This window comes from Thamnophis elegans, chromosome 2 (assembly GCF_009769535.1).
Source record: "Thamnophis elegans isolate rThaEle1 chromosome 2, rThaEle1.pri, whole genome shotgun sequence".
In the NCBI taxonomy this organism is placed as follows: domain Eukaryota; kingdom Metazoa; phylum Chordata; class Lepidosauria; order Squamata; family Colubridae; genus Thamnophis; species Thamnophis elegans.
In genome coordinates this window covers 130,346,454-130,366,611 of record NC_045542.1, presented here as the reverse complement: position 1 = coordinate 130,366,611, position 20,158 = coordinate 130,346,454, and the positions used below count along the sequence as shown (strand labels likewise).

The 20,158-nt window shown below is 37.3% G+C and overlaps 1 protein-coding gene across 1 annotated transcript in view; it reads right to left on the bottom strand.

Moving 5' to 3' along the window:
- The window catches only part of PDZRN3 (PDZ domain containing ring finger 3), a 219,060-nt gene that overhangs the window by 12,599 nt on the left and 186,303 nt on the right, over positions 1–20,158 (bottom strand). Inside the window, exon 5 of the mRNA XM_032212346.1 lies at positions 13,901–13,988. Within this exon, the coding sequence (XP_032068237.1) occupies positions 13,901–13,988 (88 nt within the window). The remainder of the gene's footprint in view (positions 1–13,900; positions 13,989–20,158) is intronic.

Here is a 20,158-nt window from a genome sequence, read left to right as displayed (position 1 = left end):
TACAGCTCATGAGAACCCCAAATCCACAATCTCAGAAAATTAGAATATTACATACGATCAATAAAACAGAACAATATCAGACCTCTGAAAAGTATAAGCATGCATATGTACTCAGCACTTGATTTGGGCCCCTTTTGCAGCAATTACTGCCTCAATGTGAATGGCATGGAAGCTATCAGCCTGTGGCATGGCTGAGAGGTTATGGAAGATCAGGATGCTTCAATGCAGCTCTTCTGCATTGTTCGGTCTCATGTCCCTCATCTTTCTCTTGGCAATGTTCCATAGATTCTTTATGATGTTCAGGTCAGGCAAGTTTGCTGGCCAATCAAGCATTGTAATCCCACGGTCATTGAACCAGGTTTTGGTGCTTTTGGCAGTGTGGGCAGGTGCCAAGTCCTGCTGGAAAATGAAGTCAGCATCCCCATAAAGCTTGTCTGTGGAAGGAAGCATGAAGTGCTCCAAAATATCCTGGTAGACAGCTGGACTTAATGAAGCACAGTGGACCAACATCAGCAGATGACATGGCTCCCCAAATCAACACAGACTGTGGAAACTTCACACTAGACTTCAAGCATCTTGCAGTGTGTGCCTCTCCATTCTTCTTCCATACTCTGGGTCCTTGGTTTCCAAATGAGATGCAAAAGTTGCTCTTATCAGGAAAGAGGAATTTGGACCACTGAGCAACAGACCAGGTCTGTTTTTCTTTAGCCCAGGTAAGATGCTTCTGACATTGTTTGTTGTTCAGGAGCGGCTTGACAAGAGGAATACGACATTTGAAGCACATGTCCAGGATCCATCTGTGTGTGATGCGCTGACTCCAGCCTCAGTCCACTCTTTGTGAAAGTCCCCAACACTTTTGAATGGCCTTTTCCTAACAATCCTCTCCAGGCTGCGATCATCCCTGCTGCTTGTGCACCTTTTTCTTCCACACTTTTCCCTTCCACATAACTTTCTATTAATGTGCTTTGATAGAGCACTTTCGGAACATCCAACTTCTTTTGCAATTACCGTTTGAGGCTTTCCCTCCTTATGGAGGGTGTCAATGATGGTTTTCTGCACAACTGTCAGGTCAGCAGTCTTTCCCATGATTGTGATTCTTACTGAACCAGACTGAGAGACCATTTAAAGGCTCAGGAACCCTTTGCAGGTGTTATGGCTTAATTAGCTGATTAGAACGGAACACTTTGAGCTTAGAATATTGCATCTTTTCACAATATTCTAATTTTTTGAGATTGTGGATTGGGGTTTTCATGAGCTGTAAGCCATAATCATCACAATTATGACAAATCACGATTTGCATGGCTTCCATGCCACACCTCATTGAGGCAATAATTGCTGAAAAAGTGGCCCAAACAAAGTACTGAGTACATATGCATGCTTATACTTTTCAGAGGTCCGATATTGTTCTATGTACAATCCTTGTTTTATTGATTGCATGTAATATTCTAATTTTCTGAGATGGTGGATTTGGGGTTTTCATGAGCTGTAAGCCATAATCATCACAATTATGACAAATCATGGCTTGAACTATCTCACTTTGCATGTAATGAGTCTTATCTCATATATTAGTTTCACCTTTTAAGTTGCATTACTGAAATAAATGAACTTTTGCACAATATTCTAATTTTTCAAGTTTCACCTGTATATTGCAAAGCTCTCAACTTTAAGAGCAAGAATTGAATTAATAGAACTCTATCGGTTATGAGGTCTACAGGACTTCATTTCATGTGCTATTATTTAAAGGTGTATTTATTTGTTTATCCCAAAAGTGCTTTTCCAAAAGCAACTGGACTTCCTTACATTTGTCCTTGAAAACATCTTGTTTCTTATCCAAAAAGCTTCTTCAGTTCAGTTTTTCTTGGATGAGAAGCAAAATATTTTCAGGGGGGAAAAATCCAGCTGCCTTTTGGAAAAGCATCTTTGGGACAAACATGACTTGGATGTTTAAGAATCTCCATAGACATTTATTTATTTAATATATTTACAGCACATACCACTGAATCTGCCAGATATTCCCAATAGATTATAATTAACAATTAAAACTAAAACATCCATAGTATAGAGAACACAAAAAATTTACACAAGTTAAATACTTAAGTTAGTTTATTTTATTTATTATTAAACTTATATGTTGTCCATCTTGCCAAAGGTTACTCTTACATTTAAAAATAAATTTAAACATAATTCGATGGAGCGACTATTATTCAATTAAAAAAAAAGCATAACAAAAGCAATAATGATCAACACAAAATATTAATTACCAACTGTTCTCTGAAAGAAGGCTAATTATGATAATAATCATTAGATTTCTCATAATTTAGGTACTAAATAAAGGAAGGGGGCAATTTAGTTTTAAAGGGAGGCTATTCCAAACAATTGAGGTCGTAACCAAAAAATGCCTTTGCCATTGGCCATCCTCTTATCACTGAGGTGGGGAGCAACCAACATCTTCTCTTGGGATAATTTATAGGGCAGGTCAGTTTAATATCCAACTTTATGGTCCAACCACTGATGCAGAAAAGCAGGAGGCTGTGGAGAGTTATAGTCAAGTTCAATTTCAAACTGACAAAACAGGTTGCGCTGCTTATTGTTTGTAATGGAATGCCAACTTTGAAATATTAATGAGGAAAACATGTCTTCGATTTATGACCTAGGAAAGAGAAATCAACTTCTTTTGTCTTCATTGTGAAACCATTCTCCCAGGAACCAGAATTATTCCTACATATACGGACATTATCATATGGAGCACACAGAAATTGAATTGAGTACTGTATTAATATAAGGAGAACTCACTTATAATAGCAAATGCATAGCTGACTATGGAATTGATCACAGATCACTCATGTATAAGTCCAGCTAAAGCCAAGAACAAAGCCAACCATTTCCAATGATATAATCTTAAGACTATAGACCATTTTTAAGGAGAACATCAGGAATACTTTGAAATCCTAAACCTTAATAGTAGACAACTACAGAAAATATAGAATGGACTCAAAGAGGAAAGGATTAAATCCTTCCATTCCCCACCATCCAGTCAGAGCTGAAGAAGCTTCTTAGATGAGAAGCAAAATGCTTTCAAAGAAAAACCAGTTGCCTCTTGAAAAAGCACCTTTGGGACAAACATGACCTGCATGACTGAGAACCACCATAGACAAAAAGAGAGAGTATGAATGCAACAGCAGGGAGGACAGCTCTCTATTTTCAACCTTTAAATAACTTCCATGATGTGATTCCATATTTTTACATCCTTGTTAATTTAATTGTTTGCCCCATTTAATCCTATTCTATTCAAACATGCCTCATGGTTTCATTCTGATGTCTCATTTCCATCTACTCAACATTTATTTAAATACTGCAATTTCATACAGTAATTACATATATCAATTTATCTTCCAGGTTTCTTGTTTTCCACAATTTTGCTTTTGTCAATAGAAACTGGGCAGTTGCTAACTATATATGTGGAATTGAACTTAGAAGTCCCATTGAGTGGGAAACATTTTTTTCTACATCCTAATATCACTGATCACTAAATGGTGGAGTGCATGTAATTCCAGCCCTTATCATTTCTTTTTTCGGGTAGCATACAAATTAATAAATCAGATCAAATCAAACGGGACTTCAGGAGACCCCTAACGCACAGCTCATAAACTTACTGCTTAGAACTGCAATTAAGTGGTATTTATTTGAGGATTATTTGAAAGAGCAAGAAATGAAAAGACAAGTCGCACAGATGCATGGTAATGGTCTTGAAAACTATTTACACATTCCTACATGTGGGAAAAACACACCCACCTTGTTCAGATCAAGAATGCTCATTTTCCTTCCTGGTATTAATGCATTATAAGATCTAATAACATAATAGTCTGCCAAGCAAGAACCCCTCCATGTCAACCTGCTATGTCATTCACTGGGGAAAGACAATAAAGCGCACTGACATGAATAATTTATTGGCATGTCGAGATGACAGCTGCCACGATAAGCAACCTCTTGTTATTTACTTGTCAACATGTGTAATTTGTCTTGAAAAAAAACAGAGCTGTAAATGTCAGTGACATTTGAGGTGGTATTTAAATGATTTTCAATCAATAGGTGCGATTGTGAATGGCTCCACATTCTCTCCTCATTCTTTCTTTTGTTACAGAAAGGTTGATTGAACATCAGTATAATGGAAGAATTTTCCATGTTTCTAAAGCTTCGCCATTATTTTTAGCAAAAGGATTGAAGGATGCGGTTCAATAAGGATGATTAAATAATATCAGTCAAATGTAGATGCTGGATCACTACTTTACATGTTGCATACCAAAAGGAATGTAAGTTTTTATTTATTTATTTACTTCCTGTATTATTTTTATAAATAACTCGAGGTGGTGAACATACCTAATATTCCTCCCTCTTCCTATATCCTCCATAAGAATAGAGGAAGATAAACTCACTTTGAGAATGACTGGCTCAAAGTCACCCAGCTGACTTTCATGCCTAAGGCACTAATGTAGTGTCTTAACAGTCTCCTGTTTCTAGCCTGGTGCCTTAACCACTACACCAAATCAGGCTTTATTTAACTAATGTTAAGGAAAGGTAGGGACGAGGTGGCTCAGTGGCTAAGATGCTGAGCTTGTCGATTGAAAGGTCAGCAGTTTGGTAGTTCGAATCCCTAGCACCACGTAATGGGGTGAGCTTCCGTTACTTGTCCCAGCTTCTGCCAACCTAGCAGTTCGAAATTATAAAAATGCAAGTAGAAAAATAGGGACTACCTTTGGTGGGAATGTAACAGTGTCCTATGCACCTTCAGCATTTAGTCATGCCAGCCACATGACCATGGAGACATCTTCGAACAGTGCTGGCTCTTTGGCTTTGAAATGGAGATGAGCACTGCTCCCCAGAGTCGGGAATGACTAGCACATATGTGCAAGGGGAACCTTTACCTTTACTTAAGGAAAGGTAGATGGCTCCCACTTCAAGGTTTATTTTCTTAGATGCATATTTATGTCATCTATGAAGGTATAAGACAAAAACCCCTCATTTAAACTAACAAATGTAACAGACTGATAAATAATTTGTTCTATATGTATGTTTGATCAATAGGAGAAAATATTTGTAGCTTAGGGTTGAACTGTAGAGTCTTTGAACTTAGTTTTGTTTGCTTGCAGACATTTCATCACTCAGGTAGGTAATACTTGCTATCCACTGAAGATGCTATCCAGTTGAATAATGAAACGTCTTGGAAACAACCATGTTTAGGGAGGAATGGGACAACTTACTGCAGCCAACTCAACCTGGTCAAGTCACCACAGTAATATTGCAGAGGGACAACTTACCATGGACAACTTGCCATGGGTCAACTCATCACAAGACAATTCAATAATTCAATTTAATTATTTAAAATAATTAAAACATTAATTTTTGTCATTCAGATTTCATTTTGTTTCTCCTTTGGCCTCCTTTCTTTAATGATTTCATTCCACCATTTCTTTGATTTTAAGGTAACTCTTTTCCTGTGGTGCATAAGCAGTGATGAGTTGGCCGTGGCTAGTTGGCTGTGGCGAATTGGCCATGGCAAGTTCTTCTAGATCCATTCAGAGAGTTCCAAGGACTCTACATTATGTTTAATCACTGTGCATTATGTACTGTGATATAGCATAGTAGCCTTTCTCAACAAGTGTTCCATGATACGTTGTTATGTCATGATTAGGAAAAACAAAACATATTTTGTTTGAGTACTAGCCATGCAAGGCTAGTATTCACAGCGGTGTGAATTTTTATGTGCCACAACTCAGTGCGAGTCTGCCACTTTTCTGATGTTATAAACATTGTAAAACTTGGAAACACAAGGTAAACATAAATTGTGCAAAATGTTTGTAATGTTTATGCAGAGATTTCCCAAGATCTGGAAATTATTTCAAGGATTTCTCCGAAGGAAAAAGATTGAGAAAAGCTGTACTCACGAATGGAATGTACAGCTAAGATATGTACAATGTGATTTATGCAGAAATCCTGGTGCGAGCATTCTGGATGGGAGAAAATATATGAAGTACATATGATATTTCTGAAATGTTCATTTTCTCCTAAGTTTAACCTATCAGGTTAAAAATTGACAAAGAGGGAACAAAAGCTACATGCAGAGGTGGAAGCATGCATGCAGCTCTCAGAATGACTCTGGGCTTCTATCCAAACACTGTAAGATCAAGTTTAGGAAAGGATCTTTCCACGGAAAGAAATGGGAAAGGGAGTCTATGTAATATACATGGGACTCCTATAAAAACTAGCAGTTGCTTGGTAGAGGCAAAGATTCAGAAACACACAGGGCTATCATTAAAAAACTTAATTGTCAGTTCTTTGGTTTGCTCTATTTATGTTATCTGGAATATCACATTCACACTGATGATCACACTAATGTAAATTAATTTAGGGAATGTGTTTTAGGCCTGAGACCAAGTTTCATATTTCAGATGTTAATGGTTTGAATATTTTCATACTCCTGTATCTCAACTGATCACTTGTTCTTTTTCTGTATGAGGTAAGTTCACCCCACATCACTTCCTCATTCCCTACTGTGCACTTTTGATTGTCGATGCTGGGGGTAAATCATCAAAATTAAATTTTAAAAGGTATCTGAAGAAATGGTGCTTGGACAAAAAGAGCTTAGACAAGGAAAAAAAAACACCTTCAGGACAAATTCTGAACAGGTGTTTAATATCTGGATTTTTATGAATAATTATATGCAGATTTACCCTTGAGTACAATTGCTTCAGCTCTAGTTAGAAGCAGAAATAACTGGAATTTGATGCTACTCTAAATATGATAATTTGGTATATAGAGAAAGAATAACAGCTGTTTCCTAGTTGTTTGCATTTTGGAAAAGTTATAATCTAATCATAAACCTTCAAGAGTTGATGGTTATCAACGCTACTAATGTACAGCAAGTTATTCTCTTTCTTTTAAGCAAAACACCATCTAGATTTTCCGTTTTTTTTCCTGAAATAAAGCCCATAGAGTAAAAATGAAATAAAATAAAATTAAAAACTGGTTTTCAAGGACCCACTTATAATGACTTTTGGAATGCAGATATGATTGCAGTTTAAGCTCTGCCGTATTACATTGTGGTTTTGTGGGTTTTTATATTTATTCTTTATTTCTGTTCTATGCTTTTAATCCTTGTTAGCTACCCTGTATTACAATTCATACATTCGGCAGCCATACAGATAGTGAATTAAATAAATATCCAGAGGAGTAAGGGGTGGGTGAAGTAAATCATATTCGGCTTCCCCCCCCTTCCCCAAACTCTGCAGCAAGGATAAAAAAGGGTAAATCTCATTCCTTTAATGGAGCCATATGGTTACCGTCCATCAAGCGAACAAAACAATTTGATATGACAAAGTGGAGGATTTATTCTATTGCATATTTTGACATAAAGAATTTAGCTCTGAGCCAGAAATCCTCCTTTGCACACTAAAAAGTCTAGAAAAGACTTTTGTATGAAATGTCCCTAGCTAAGAATAAAGGGATTGATAGTCTAATATCTATAAAAAATATATTCAAGAAAGAATAGCATAGATTAATGGCATGGCACTGTGTAAAACAGCTTCCTAGACTGCATTTTTAGACTATAATAGAAACTTTTGTAGGCTCAGTGGAATGACTGGAAAATGTACACTAACAGGAATATGTTTTTTGGGAGGTTTTTTTTTGGTATTTTCTAAAGAAAATGCACATTTTAAGAGCCAGGAATGACCATTGACATACGTTTGAGACATAGATTATTCTTGTGTTATATAATTCTTATACAACCAACAATATACCAATATAAAATCCTGAATTTGAAAAACAATTGCATAAGGAAAGCTAATGGCATGAATCTTGATGATGTACAAACACTACAGATTGTTAGACAAGGATATAGTAATGTCTTATAAATTATTATGCCTATAGATGCCCATAACAGTAAAATTCCAAAATAAAAGATAATAATGAATGAACATCTGTCTGCACAAAGGGAAATTTGTCCTCAGAAATTTATTGAATGTTATTTCAGACAATCCTTGCTAAGGCCAGTTTTAAACTTTATAAAACAGAGTTGTTCTTTTGAAAATGACACAAAGGATCACTTTTTATTGGAAATGAAGTGCTCTCTGGAGGTTTTAAGGTATTGAGCTTAGAAGATTCCCTTCATTTGTAAGCATCTTTTGTTATTAAGAAGTCTTTTAATAAAGACCCTCACAATTAAAAAAAGAATATCCTTGCTGGGCTTATAGTGGTGTTTTCTGTAGCAAAAATTTAAAGCATGCATGATAATGGATAGATATGCCTGGAAGTGTTAATCTAAACAGATGAACTCATCTATATTCCCAGGGGGCACATTCCTGGCTTTAGAAAACAACTTTGTGAAGCTGTTAGATGTGCAGCAAATACAGTACCTATGTAGTAAGTTCCATGAAATTAATCCTGTAACATTGCTACTGGCTCACAGACTGATATCCTGAACAGGCACATAACAGGTCATAATGGGTCTAATTGCCACAGTATTTATATGAAATAAACTTGGGTAAGAACCACTCACAATTAGTTCAGTAAAAAAACATTACATTGCCCAATATATTTAAATGTGCATTTATATTTAGTTGATTCAATTAATTGATATTTGACTAGTTTCTTCTCTTTTAACCTTATGGAAATGTATCAAGGTCTAGGCTTGGAATGACAATCTTTTGGCAAAAAAGTATTGCAACTATAATTTGTTTCATATTATTATTATTATTGTTGTTTTTGTGATTAATCACAGAGTCAGCCAGATGTTCAGACTGGATTTGGCATTTTTATCCACCTATCGAATCCCTCACAAGGATCTGGGATAGGCATATGCTGATGTTTGATGGTGGATTACTATTATTATTTGGATGCACTGTTTTAATCCTGTTACTAGAGAGAACAATTTTGAATCTTCATGGATTTGAGCAGCATATAAATCCAAATTAGCTATGTTAGTAAGTAGATAGGATAGATAATGTCAATGGATTGGTTCTGAGTTGCAAATTCCTTATCTGTGAAGACTCTCTGAAATATTGAATTGATCTAGGGGTGGACTTGATGTATGAGATTCCCAACGGTTGGACATTTTTACACCATTTGGAATAAGGACATAATCTGGGACATGGGCTTGGATGGAATAAATCTATGAAACTCTTGGAGTTTCTTTCTATGTGAACATTCTGCGCATCTTTGGGTTTGATACCTGGCCTGATGATTTATAACCTGGGTGAGATACAAGAGTGGGCATCAGGGGTTCTCAGTGCCCTTCTTTCTCCTATGGGAATTTGGAGGGCAGTGGGGGGAGACTCAATGTGGCATATTTACAGAAGAGGCTGCTAAAATGAATGGATTATCTCAGGGGCTGTATTCTCTCAAAATAATCTAGTAAATTGTGGTTTTGAATATAGTTCTGTACTGTGGTAGTGAAGAGCTTTTGGGATGGGGGTGGAAGGTCATTGGGAGGGACTGATGAGGGTGAACAGCATTGTAATCCTTCTGGGGAATGAGAGTTATGGTGGAAGTTTGAAAATGCTCTTTACCCAGGATATTTAATACCTCTGAACAAACTCTCATCCCAAGACCCAAGGTTCTACAGCCTTGGGAGTGAGTATTATACTATGTTTGGCCACAACAACACAATTGAAGTAATAAATATATAATGTCTAGTTATCACTAAAAGAAATCTTAGTTGGATACAATTAGGCACTCTTAATCAAGGTACTCACAGATCAGATCCAGATTACCAAATATCTCCCTGACCCTCTGCTCTTAGTTAATATTTTGAATCTTGCTTATAATAACCAAAAATTGTAGCAGGAGCTGAAGATACAAATGGCAGTAAGGAAAGCATGGATGGCAATACTTAAGAATAACTCCTGTCAGTAACTGATTCTTTGTGTTCCTCTGACCTTATGCTTGTGTCATCAGCAATAGTATCTAAAGGCCTTGTCTTCTGTCAGTTTCTTTTATGATTGCCTTTGACTTTTTTTTCAAGCATCAGAGTTTTTTATTGACTCCTGCCTTTATATTATGTGTGTAAAATAAGTTTTAGCTTTATTGTTAGTATTTCCAGTGAGCAGCCTTGTTTTAGCTAGTATTGAGCGATTTGTTCTCGTAATCCAACATATCCTGAAGAATTTTATCTATATCACAATTCAAAGGCTTTTCCTTTTCTTCGTTCAGACATTCTGGTGATCCAGCCATGTTATGGCTGGGTGTGAGGCAGTGGTGGGATTCAAATATTTTTACTACCTGTTCTGTGGGCGTGGCTTGGTGGGCATAGCTTGGTGGGCATGGCAGGGGAAGGATACTGCAAAATCCCCATTTCCTCCTGATCAGGTGGGATTTGGGATGCAGATAATAGATGGGAGCTTAACTATCTAACACCTTGTGAGTCTAGAGTCCCACAAAGCCAGTCCTTTATTGTCTGAATCGTATTTCTCTAAGTAATTTCAGAAGCTTTTGATATGCCCTTAAAAACTAATATAAAATGCAATATTAAAACATCCAGGAGGCACCCAGCTCTTTTTGAATGGAAACGAGGGTTACCATCTGAGATGTATTGGTAGGGAATAGATCTCACAGAAAAGATACTTCAGAGCAATATTGCCCAAGATTTGGTAATGATGACTTCTGATGAGACGTTCTCTGATGATGGGTTTCAGCATGAATCCAAAAGCTTGGAAGACTAAACCTCAGGTCCTGGTGCTTGACCCAATTGGATCCTGCAATATTATTTTGGAACATTTGCCCCCATTCATACATGCACTTTTACTACTCTTATATATTTTTCTCCAGTCCTAGGTTTTTAAATGAATCATATTCTATACATGAAGCTAAAAATACATGTTCTAGGGTTTACTTCCAGTAAAGCAGAATCAAGCCTTGTTTAGCTGCTATTTGCTATCATGGTATCTTTTAGTAAGTTATAAAAAAGTGACTGGAAACAATCCTTAAGCATTACTTACTGCCCTTTGTTTCCCCAAATCCATCATAAGCGGCCATGTATTTTAATACTTCCCAACTAACTTGTAGTCATGCTACATTTCATAGAAAAAAGCACTACTGTTTATATTTTTTCTGACTTTGGCCATTTTGAAGTTTGAAAATAAGAGATCTCGATACATATTGCCATGGTGTTTTTTGTGCCTGCTTTTTTTTATTTTTAAGATTTAAGTTTTACTTTTTGAGACCAGTGATAGAATATCATACTGAATTCCCAGCAACTTTAGACTTCGGTTTTCAACCCAGAGCTGCGTTTGCTGCTGTTGTCTTTAATGGACAGTTCTTGGCAGTTATTCAATACTTGTGACTGCTATCAGCTTGTACAGATTGGTAGGCGATTCTAGTGCATTTCACTGCATTCTAGCAGGAGCGATAGTCATTTACACAAGGGACTTGTTGACAATATCTGTTAAGTCATTAATTGTGAATTAGGAAGGCCATAAAAGCCCAGATGATGGACTGGACGTCAGAGGGTGTTTTATGGAGCAATGAACCCAGGTGGTTTGGTTTGATATTTTACATTCTTTTCAACATTCCTGGCTAAGTCGATGAAGCAAGTGGCCCAGTGGTCTATTTGAGACAAATTAGTCAATAAGCAAACAATGTGGTTAGAACTGCCTGAGCATTTTTAACACTCTGACTCTTTCCATTGATCTTGGTCTCCTGGGCTTAGAAAGATTCTCTTTAAATGAGAAACTCCCTTTAATCAGCAAACCCATCCATGATATTTAGTTGGCCACATTAGAGGGCTTAAAAAAATAGAAACTTAAGAACTTTCCTGAAGTAAAATGCTATGAATTGAATTAAACTAAGTAATATGCATTAGACAAAGGGTCATTCGTGAAAGCAGCTGCTTATTTAACTTGTTCTGCAGCTGTATAATGGGAATAGCAATGAATTGCACAAGTTGCTAGATCTGGAAATCGGAAGTATAGCTGGAGCTCTTGGCAAAATATTCTGGCACCAATAGAAGAAAATATTTGTAGCTCAAGGTTCAACTGTGGAGTCCTTGATATTCTCCAAGCTTGGTGGTTTTGTTGCAGAAGTCCAAGCAGAGTGGAGTGGGAGTGAGTGGGAGTGTTCTTGATGGTTCCTTGATTAGGCTGTGGGTCAGCTTGTGTGTTTGCATTGGTAGTTCCTTAATTGGGGTATTGTTTACTTCTTGATTGATGGTTTAGTGTTGATCTTGGTATTAATCTCTGCTCATATGGGTGTTGATTGCTGCTGAAGAGGTGTTTCTTTGTTTCCTTTTGAGTTTTTTGATTAGTCTTTTTTTAACATGTTATGTAGATGTTATTTATGTAGGGTTAGTTCATCTGACTGCCAAGCCTCCAGGAATTCTCAACTGATAAAGAAGATCTCTGATTTTGCCAATTTGGAGCAAGGTAGTATTTTTTCTGATGTGATTTTCATATCACCTCCTTGAAAGAAGAAGCTATGTATGTACTCCAGCATTTTCTGAGGTGAGTTTCCCTTGCATTCCTTTCTTACTTGAATAATGGGGAATAACCAATTAAAACATGACTACCAGTTTGTGACAACTCCCACAATAATACTCAACATCACTGAATTTACATTATCATTTTCCATGCCCATTTCAACAGCATTAAGTAGATCAGACCAGAAATGAACTGTACAGTAAAGCTAGAATTACTTTCATTGAGATTGGTTATAATAATAGTAGACGTGGTGGCTCAGTGGCTAAGACGCTGAGCTTGTTGATCAAAAAGGTCAGCAGTTCGGCGGTTCGAATCCCTAGCGCCACGTAATGGAGTGAGCTCCTGTTACTTGTCCTAGCTTCTGTCAGTTCGAAAGCATGTAAAATGCAAGTAGAAAAAATGGGAACCACCTTTGTTGGGAAGGTAACAACGTTCCATGCGCCTTTGATGTCTAGTCATGCCGGCCACATGACCATGGAGACGTCTTCGGATAGCAATGGCTCTTTGGCTTAGAAACAGAGATGAGCACCACCCCCTAGATTCAGGAACGACCAGCACATATGTGCGAGGGGAACCTTTGCCTTTACTATAATAATAGGATCTTGCAAGTCTGACTGATTGTACTTTACTTCTTGTCTCCCAATAAACTGAAGTGAATCAGGGTGTTTGAGTGCAATGGGCACTCAAACCCTGGGCATGATGCTGGGAGATAGAAAGGAAGATCCACAGACTAAACAATGATTAGATAAGAGGCAGTGTAACCTACAGAAGCAGGAGCAGTCTCCATAGTTTCTTGGACTGTAAAGGAGAGGAGGTAAACTTGTACTTTTAGGTTTTCAAGTTTCTGTTAATGTAACCTTACAATAAAGTTAGAGCTAATATTTTTGGATGTACTTCTTCTCTAGACTAGTTGACACTGAACCACTTCAGAAGATTATCTTTTCCCACAGCTTAAAAATATTTCAACCCCCCTTGCTTAGGTAATAGTCCTTGCATATTTCCAAGGTCAACTTCCTTACTTTCTTCATTTCCTACAGAAATGATGAGGGCTAACACATTTCCAAGTGAAAAATCCATATATGCACAGAAACATTATAAATGAATGCTCCAGCTTTCAAATTTTATTACCAGTCTTTTCTTATGTGAAATAATACATAGTGGAAAATCTGTGCTTGTAAACCAGCTGAAAACATGGCTTCTTATCCTTTAATTATGCAATATTTAATTAACTGAATATCAAAGCAAATGAACGCTAATTTCCTATTCTTTGTACTGCAAACTGCTGAACAAAATAGATTATTTAGAAGCATATTTTCAATAAGCTGGAATAATGTAATGCCTAATTTGATTGCAGCAGTAGTGGTGGTGGCGGCACGTGAAAATATATTAAAACATTTGTATACTAAATGACTGCTTCAAGTTATTACTCATACCTCTAATTCTAGGTCCTCTCTGTCCATGTCTTGATGAATGCCTCCCATGTAAACATTGGGGTCATAGTATTCATGCCCTGATGAATGCCTGGGAAAATAAAGCACAGTTTAGGTTATCTCTCCTGCTTCTAATTAGCATATTAATCCTCCTCCAGTCACATGACAGATCATCACTAATATGTCAGGCATGCATCCAGACTGATGCATTGCCTGTGATCAATGGTGCTGAGGTTGTTAGCACATTAAACAATGACCCTCCCCCTAAAAAGCAACCAAATATAAAAGCCGCCTTGCCTCCCTAATATAATGCAACAGCATCATATTATAATGGCCCCCTCTAGGTGTGGCTTGCTGCCACTTGATAGAATAGCATTTATTCCACAAGGGACTTGAATACACTACCAGTAACAGTGACAATTCACAGTCAAGCAAGATATACGTAACTTCAGGAGAGGTAAAGCTTGGAAAAGATATTGCATGAATGATAAGATGGGAGAAAAGAGGAACATGCATGAGACTGCCATCAGAAGGGAATAGGTCTATTGTACTGCTGAGGAGGCAAACTTGGATGATTAGAGACACATTCCCACCCCCCCTTTTTTAAAAAATAAAAAAGCTGCCAAAAATAGAGAGGTAAAAGCTGGTGATTAATGATGTCACTGAAGATGATGGATTTTCTCTCTCCTTCTTTTCCATCTGTGCATTGGTCCTGAGAGGTTTGGACTGTAAGATGCAGTATGCCTTGTGTCTTCGCATAGCTATTGTTTTTTTTTTTGAAGAATCAATGGGAAATTGTGTGTTGACTGTTCAGCAGCAGGCTAACCTTCCATTGAAAAGATCATTAGGGGAAAGTGGGTAACTGATCTGAAACTATAAGGAAAAAAAAAGGCGGTCACTTCTACCTATCCTTTAGTTTGATTAAAAAAGACTTTGAATTATTATTTTTTTCAAAAGAAGAAGAAAACACTTGGAAGAATTATTATGCTTGTGGTGATATTGGAAGATTGCAGAAAAGTTTTCTCTCTTTAATTATGTTTTATTGCCTGTAAGAGTCACTGTAAGCAAGTAGATGGCTATATAAAATTTCTAAATAAATAAATAAATAATATTCCAACCTTCCTAAACTCACCCAAGGAAGAAAATCACGAAAGAATGATTTCCAATTCCCCAAACCCCCAAAACTTTAACCTTACTGTCTACTGTCGACCTCACCCCATTCTTTAAGGGGCGTGTATAAGTGCACCAGCGTGCACCTTACTGTCCCTGTCCTAACATTCCCTTGCATTCATATTCATTTCATGTACTCATAATCATGTTTATACTCCTATCTGTTATCTAATTCATGCTTGATGAAATAAATACAGATGAAACTCGAAAAATTAGAATATCGTGCAAAAGTTCATTTATTTAAGTAATGCAATTTAAAAGGTGAAACTAATATATGAGATAAGACTCATTACATACAAAGCAAGATAGTTCAAGCCGTGATTTGTCATAATTGTGATGATTATGGCATACAACTCATGAAAACCCCAAATCCACCATCTCAGAAAATTAGAATATTACATGCAATCAATAAAACAAGGATTGTACATAGAACAATATCGGACCTCTGAAAAGTATAAGCATGCATATGTACTCAGTACTTGGTTTGGGCCCCTTTTGCAGCAATTACTGCCTCAATGCAGCGTGGCATGGAAGCTGTCAGCCTGTGGCATCGCTGAGGGGTTATGGAGGACCAGGATGCTTCAATGCAGCTCTTCTGCATTGTTTGGTCTCATGTCCCTCATCTTTCTCTTGGCAATGTCCCATAGATTCTCTATGGGGTTCAAGTCAGGTAGGTTTGCTAGCCAATCAAGCACAGTAATCCCACGGTCATTGAACCAGGTTTTGGTGCTTTTGGCAGTGTGGGCAGGTACCAAGTCCTACTGGAAAATGAAGTCAGCATCCCCATAAAGCTCGTCTGTGGAAGGAAGCATGAAGTGCTCCAAAATCTCCTGGTATACGATAGACCCTGGACTTAATGAAGCAGCTGTCCGATATTGTTCTATGTGCAATCCTTGTTTTATTGATTGCATGTAATATTCTAATTTTCTGAGATGATGGATTTGGGGTTTTCATGAGCTGTATGCCATAATCATTACAATTATGACAAATCATAGCTTGAACTATCTTACTTTGCATGTAATGAGTCTTATCTCATATATTAGTTTCACCTTTTAAATTGCATTACTGAAATAAATGAACTTTTGCACGATATTCTAATTTTTTGAGTTTCACCTGTAAATAAACAATTCACAAAAGAAGGTTGCTAGAGAGACCATGATGTGAGCTATCTGAAAATCTGCACAGGTATGTAAAGTGAAGAAAAGCATGACATGGTCGCTTTTCATCAACAAGAGAATAAACAAAAGAAGAAATACTAAAGCCCACTTGGAATGAGGTAATAAAGTCCTCATCTCTGGCAGTAGAAGAAGAAAACTTTCATAAACGTGGAAAACAGATTTTCCTGCCATAACGTTTAAAGAATTGGAACAAATAAAGGGGAGAGTGCACATATCTAGGAGACTGTTTCAGTAACCCACTGTTTTAACTTCTCAAAAGGAACCCAGCAAGAGGACAACATGATAGTGCCTTATTTGTATTTTACAGATAGTTGTGTCGGTTTCTAGATTATATTTGAATAAAGGCAGAAATAAAGGCTGCTTCTATTGAAAAAATCAAGGGAAAGTATAGAATACATTTTCTTAGCAACCGCCCTTAGCAACCATTCTTATCATCTGCAAACTACAGGAAAAGGAAATTATTGGTAGTATACTCTGGAGGTAGAGGGAGCAAAGGGAACAAAAAAGGGAGACTAAGCAAGAAGTACATAATTATTTCTTTCTTATTTAAAATCATCATAAAACAATCCAGCTAAATTTAGCAAGTCTTTGGATCCAGGGATTACCTGTTGTTTTTATATTTTTTTCCCTGTTTCTCACAGGATGACTTATGCTTAAAAATTATGTATTAAAAGTAAGATCTTAGAAGTTAAAATAGTAATACTGATCCAGTGGTAGGATTCAATTTTTTTTACTACTGGTTCTGTGGGTGTGGCATGGGTTGGTGGGTGTGTCAGGGGAAGGTTACAGCAAAATCCCCATTTCCTCCCAGCTCGGACTCGGAGGCAGAGAATAGAAGAGGACAGGGCAAGCCAGAGGTGGTATTTACCGGTTCTCCAAACTACTCAAAATTTCCACTACCGGTTCTCCAGAACCTGCTGAATACCACCTCTGTACTGATCTAAAAAGGAGAGATAACCAACAATTTTAAATCTCCCCCTCCTAAATTTTCATTCCCTACCGGGATGAAAAATAATTTAATGACGCTTATAATGGTGTTGGGTACTTAATGGGTACAAACAAGCATTCCATCCCATTCCCTTGGCTACTTCGCCTAAGATAACTTAGGAATATTTCTGCATCAAATACAGAGGGTCTTTATATCTTGCAGATAAAAGAAGACAAAGCTTCCAATATGAGTAACTGAAACCTTGTAGACAGATTATCCTAAATTCTATGTGACAGATGTACACTTGCCATTTATTTTATGGTCCTCCCTAGTAGGAGCTCTCATGAACAAGGCAGGAAACAAGCAGCACTTTACATTTTTTGGGGAGGGGGGATTTGTATCATTTTTATTTAGAGTTCAAGACTATATGAAGTATCCTAGAGGCAGTGGTGCAATTCAGCTAATTCTATCCGGATGAACTGGTAGCAGTGGCAGTGGGAGGCTCCGCCCACCCATCTGGATGTCATCATACCCCATTTTTGACACTCGGCGCATGCAGGGAAGCTCCTGATGGAGTGCGCACTCACATTTGCCAACCGGTAGTGAAGGTAAGTTGACTTCACCCGTTCCTAGGGGGTTTATTAATATTCAATGAGAGATATTCCTTGTTCTAAAACAGAGATGGGGAAAAACCTGTGGATTTTACAGCTGGCTCAGGAATTCTGGGAATTGAAGTTCACATGTCCTAAAAGGGCCATTGTTCTCCAGCTCTGTTCTAAAATATGAGTGATTTACGTAGAGTTCATTTACCTGGTTATTTAGCAGTGAATACAAAACTGCTAAAAATTATCAAGTAGATAGATGGTGGTTTCCTTAGTTTTGTTTACTTATGCATATAAAACCTTTAGCAGCACTGAAATATTTTTATAAATAAATTATACTTACTCTTTTACTTATATCTAGGCACAAAGCCATTAGGCCTGCTACATCTAGACTACAGAAATGACCACTAGATGGCAGGAAATACTGTGTAGCCATCCAGATTGTTTCTGCACATTGTGGGCTAGTAGTAATTAAACTCTAGCTATGTTTATGGAAACACAGCTAGGTGAGTATACTGCTTCGGCTAGCAACATGTTTTTAACAACAACAACAAAAATCAGCATGTTTCCTACTCATGAAGTGGTAAATTGTTAAGTAGTAGTGAGTAGTAGAATTATTGCAGTAGTAGAATTATTGAGGTTTCAAATTAATAGTGTGAAGGTAATCCTGGGAACCCGATAGCACTATAGTTTTTCCCATTGATCAGTTTCCATTGTGACATTGCCCCAAAAGGATGTATCTTTGCTGTTGTTTCTTTCAGTAATTGCACCCAGTGAAAGGTTAGTTGGCCCTTCTTTTGCTCTAGTTTCAATTGCCAAGCAAAGAAAATGTTCTTGAGGCTTTTAATTACTCAGTCTTTTAAATTAATTTGGATGGTTCAATTATAAGCTGCTACTGCTATTTCTGAGTTGCTGTGATTTTGCTTTCATTTAAAAGTTCAATTACTAATGATAACCTAATTGGCCATTCCTAATTTCATTGAGTGTTACAGTGAAAAATGAATATTTGGAATAAAAATTATTTTAATAAAAATGTAATCATATATATATATACAGATGATGACAGATGATGGAAGCAGTTAGCTTCCTCCCATAATTGGGGCTTACCAGGGGTTGTAAAAAAAAAATCTAATAGGACTTCCTGGGGGCGTGGCCTGTTGCCGAGGAGGGCTCCACCGAGCTCCTCAGAGATCTGGTCTGTATATCTAAATAACATCATAGATAGCACCCCTTTTTGGCTAAGAAAGGGGCAGGGAGGGTAGCTCCGTAGACTAGGGTCTATTCGTAAGCCACAGCCTTTTTCTTTTTTTGGCTGTGGAAGAGATTAGATCCAGCCGAAGCGGAGCTTTTATCTCCGGCCAGTTCTTCTCAGCTGCCTTTTTTTTTTTTTTGGCAGCCCCAGACAGGCTAGCCCCCCCCAGGACAAAACAAAGTTTTTTTCAAGCTAGATTTGATACGGGAGGGTACCACCCCTGTGAGATTTATGCTTTTATTACTATCTTAAATACCAGCACCATTCGTCTTAAAGACTTCTTTGTTTAAATAGACTTCAAAATGGCGATTTCTCTCCGTGGATGATTACTGGATGTACTTAGCCGGGCTTATCTTCCTGCAGACCGCTCCTTAACAAAATAAACTCTTTTTCTTTGGAAATAGAGGGGAGCGAAGCGCTGCTTACTTGTTTATTTATTATGGCACCCAGATCAAAGAAGCGTCTTGCTACAAATGTGTCTAAAGAATTTAAAGAATCTTTTTTGGAAATACAGCTTTTGTCTCCTACGCCCTCTACTGGAGAAGTTTTAACACAGGAATATCTCTTTAAAATTTTTGATGCCTTTAAGCAAGAACTTAAGGAATTTGTATTGCAACTTTATGATGATCTAAAATCTAAAGTTAATCAAATGAAGGCGAATACGTTTGCAGCCGTGTCTGCCCTGTCGGATTACTCTGCTGAAATAGAGAACAAATTGGAAAGTCTGGAGAAGGCTAATTTTGATTTGACTACCAATATTCAAATTTTACAAGAAAAAATTAGAAATAACGAAGAACAGCTTATGATGCTAAATTTTGATAGGAAGGCATTTTCAATAAGAGTCAGAGGATTCCGTGAAAAGGAGCAAGAGAATTTGAAACAGACCTTTGCTGAAGCCTTCAGCCATGCGCTGGGAAGCCCGGGACTTAACTTTGATTGGCAGATTCGGAAAATCTATCGCCAGAACTCATTGACAGCGGAACAGCGACAGCTCCCGAGGGATATAATTATACATTTCTCTACCAAAGAATCTAGAAACGCGATTGTGCAAAAGTTTCATAATAACAGTCTCCGAGTTGATGACCAGGACGTGATTGTCTTCAAAAATATACCTTCCCAGATGTTGAAAGC